Here is a 3,236-nt window from a genome sequence, read left to right as displayed (position 1 = left end):
GCCGTGCGTGTTCTTTGGTGACTGGCTCCTTTCACTAGGCATGATGTTTCTGAAGTTTGCTCACGTAATGCACATCAGTACTTCATTTCTGTCTCACTTTTTTTTTTCATCTTGCCATTTGGTTCTGCATGCCATCTTTCAGTCAACTCAGTTCAAATGTCACCTCCTCTGTTAATCTGCCGAGACTTAGAGCACCACAATCCAGGGTGACCACACTGCTACTTCAGAAATAGATGTTTGGCCTGCTAAATCTTAAGGACTAAACTACTTATTCTTCGAGACTATCATTCCTCATTTTCTTCTATCAGGGTTGATTTTCCATTTTACATGCTCCTGCAAGACACTGGAGAAGTAGAGGGGGCTCGCCAAGATGTCGACCGCCATGAATTTTGGGTCCAAGAGCTTCCAGCCGCGGGCCCCGGAGAAGGGCAGCTTCCCGCTGGATCACTTCGGTGAATGTAAAAGCTTCAAAGAGAAATTCATGAAGTGCCTCCGCGACAATAAGTTTGAAAACGCTTTGTGCAGAAAGGAATCAAAAGCCTATTTAGAATGCAGGATGGAGAGGCAGCTGATGGCACAGGAACCCCTGGAAAAACTGGGATTTGGAGATTTGATTGGTGGAAAACCAGAGGCAAAAACCTAACTCTTAATGGGAGGAGGACCACCAGCTGCCCCATCTTCCAGGATGGAGCTGTTGTGCAACCTTGTCAACTGGCAGCTTATAGTTAGGTGCTGTGACATAGAGGCTTCCGGAATGCCCTCCTTGACGGAAACAGCTCATCCTGATGTTTTCCAGGTTGTTTTGAAAAATTATTGTTGGTTTTAAATCTCATTTTCCCCCAAGGGAAAAAAAAAAAAAAAAGACACTGGAGAAGTAGAGCTACATCTTCTAGCTAACGCACCAGGAAATCAAACCCATTTTGCTCCTGCCACCAAGTGGTCAGAGGCAAGCATGACACCAATCCAGACTGGCCTGGCCAGACCCCAGAGGGATGAAGAAACTGAGCCAGGCTTGATGTTCCTGTGCATGACACACAGCAACTTAACCTTATTTTCAGAGTGTGGCATGCCTGTGTTGGCTGAAAATGTTTCCAAACCCAAGTCGGGCTTTGCATGGGCGTGGTTCGAGGTTGTCTCAATCACTTACACACCGGGCTGGTTGTCCGAATTACTGTGGGTGTTTAAAATATTGAGATGCCAAGGCCCCATCTCAGCCTAATGAATTGGGAATTTCCAGGATTGCAACCCAGGCCTCTGTATTTTAAACATCTCAACAGGTTGAGAACCACCATGCTGAATTATAAGTTCAGCACTGTAGTGCCTGCTCCTGGCATGTGGCTGGCACATGAAAAGTACACAGGTATAGACTGAACGAATGAATGGATTCAGTGAAAGAACAAATGGCTGAATACTGTAAAGATTTTTATAAAACAGGTTTTTTTCATTGAGGTGAAATTCACATAACACAAAATGTGCCATTTTAAACTGAACAATTTAATGGCATCTAGTACATTCATAATGTTGTACAACAACAACCTCCATCTAATTCCAAAATATTTCCATCATTCCAGAAGGAGACCCCGTACCCATCGAGCAGTTACTCCTCATTCCTAACCCCTCAGCCCCTCGCACCCACTAAACTACCTTCTGTCTCTATGGGTTTGCCTGTTCTGAACATTTTGTTAAATGAAATCACACAAGATGTGTCCCTTTGTGTTTGATTTCTCTCACTGAGCATAATGATTTCAAGGTCCATCCGCGCGGTAGCACAAATCAAGACTCCACTCCTTTTTGTGGCTGAATAATATTTCAGTGTGTGTAGAGAACATGTTTGTTATTCAGCTGTGCATCGATACATGGAACAGTTTTCATGCAGTTAGCTGGCAGGGGACTCACCACACAAGATCACTCTCTGGTTCACTGCACGTGAATCTGATGAACACCTGTCTTGTTCCCTCTAGGGTCTGTGGTCTAACCTACACATGGCTGTTTTATGGCATGAAGGGGAATGACTCTCGTGTGATATTTAGGGAGACACAGACTTTAGCCTCAGTATGCACCTTCTGAGGGAAGTCTCACGTCCTCTTCAGAAAGCTCTATTTGTTTGAAGCTTTTCTGGTTGCTTTGATTTTAGCCTCAAACACCCTACTCTAGCCCAGGATCCTCCTCAAAAGGGCTAAGCGCCCCCTTGTCCTGGCACATGTTGCCAGTGGGCCTCTCTATGGCCAAGTCGGCTGCATCCTGGCAGGCCTTGGGATCGTGAGTCCCAGATCTTCCAAGGGGGGTCTTGCACAGCCCTCAGGTCACACTCATCACCTGATCCCCAGCCTGTGAGGAAGGGGACACTAGCAGATGATTGCTTAGAACTTTTGGCCCACGAATCTAAGACCCTGTTAAATAAGAACAGCACTGGAAAACCCAAGCAAGATTTCCCAAGACCCCTTTTATAGGATATCCTCCTTTCCTCTTGTATTTAGGATTCTTGTGGGTGTGAGGTCCCTGAAACCCATAACTATTTGAAATTTAGGTATAAGTTATACAGTGAAGTACACAACTTAAACATACAGCTTAGTGAATTTTAACATATGTGTACATCTGTGTCACTCCTCCCTAATCATATTGAGCATCTGCAGCCCCTGAAAGCCTCCTCATTGCCTGTCCACTGGCTTCTACCCTAGAGGAAACCCATGTTCTGACCTCCATCACCATCAACTAGTGCTGCTTGCTCTGGACGTCACTAGACGGACTTGTCAACATAAACACTCTGAGCCTGACTTCTTTCGCCCAGCATTATGCCTTTGAGATTCACCTGTGTGGTCATCTGCAGTGTGGTTCGTCTTATCCCATTATTATATGGCACTCTACTGTGTGTGCTTGTCCCAGCTCACTTACCTTATCTAGTGCTGATGGACGTCTGCGTTGTTTCCATTTCGACTGCTGTGAGTCACACACTCTGGCCATTGTGGTCTGCTGGGGTCACGTGCCCTCATTCTGTTGGGCGTATGTACACAGGAGTGGAACTATGGGTGGAGTCCAGTGTTCTTTGTTTACTCATTCAACAGCATTTACTGAGCACGTATTACCTATGAGGCCCAGCCCTAGGGGACAGAGCAGCAACAAATTCCCTGCTCCCAGAAACTTCATCAGTATTTGTGGTTGAAACAGTAAATAAGGACTATAGGCCTCTGGGGCCACCACCTCACTGTGCACCTCTCTTCTGCCTCAGTCTCCCTACC

General features: G+C 45.9%; 1 protein-coding gene across 1 annotated transcript; it reads left to right on the top strand.

The window, feature by feature from the left end:
- Positions 1–363: 363 nt before the first annotated feature.
- Positions 364–838, top strand: LOC112816942 (cytochrome c oxidase assembly protein COX19-like). The gene has a single exon (XM_025863749.2). It carries the CDS (start codon positions 371–373, stop codon positions 641–643), a length of 273 nt encoding a protein of 90 aa, XP_025719534.1. The 5' UTR covers positions 364–370; the 3' UTR covers positions 644–838.
- The last annotated feature ends 2,398 nt before the right edge of the window (positions 839–3,236 follow it).

This window comes from Callorhinus ursinus, unplaced genomic scaffold (assembly GCF_003265705.2).
Source record: "Callorhinus ursinus isolate GAN/ISIS: 27379988/994484 unplaced genomic scaffold, GSC_fseal_2.0 scaffold70, whole genome shotgun sequence".
Lineage (NCBI taxonomy): Eukaryota > Metazoa > Chordata > Mammalia > Carnivora > Otariidae > Callorhinus > Callorhinus ursinus.
This window is presented reverse-complemented; position numbering and strand designations above follow the sequence as displayed.

Bases quoted from the DNA above. Each gene is read 5' to 3' on its own strand.
- LOC112816942 (XM_025863749.2), top strand. From the start codon at position 371: ATGTCGACCGCCATGAATTTTGGGTCCAAGAGCTTCCAGCCGCGGGCC.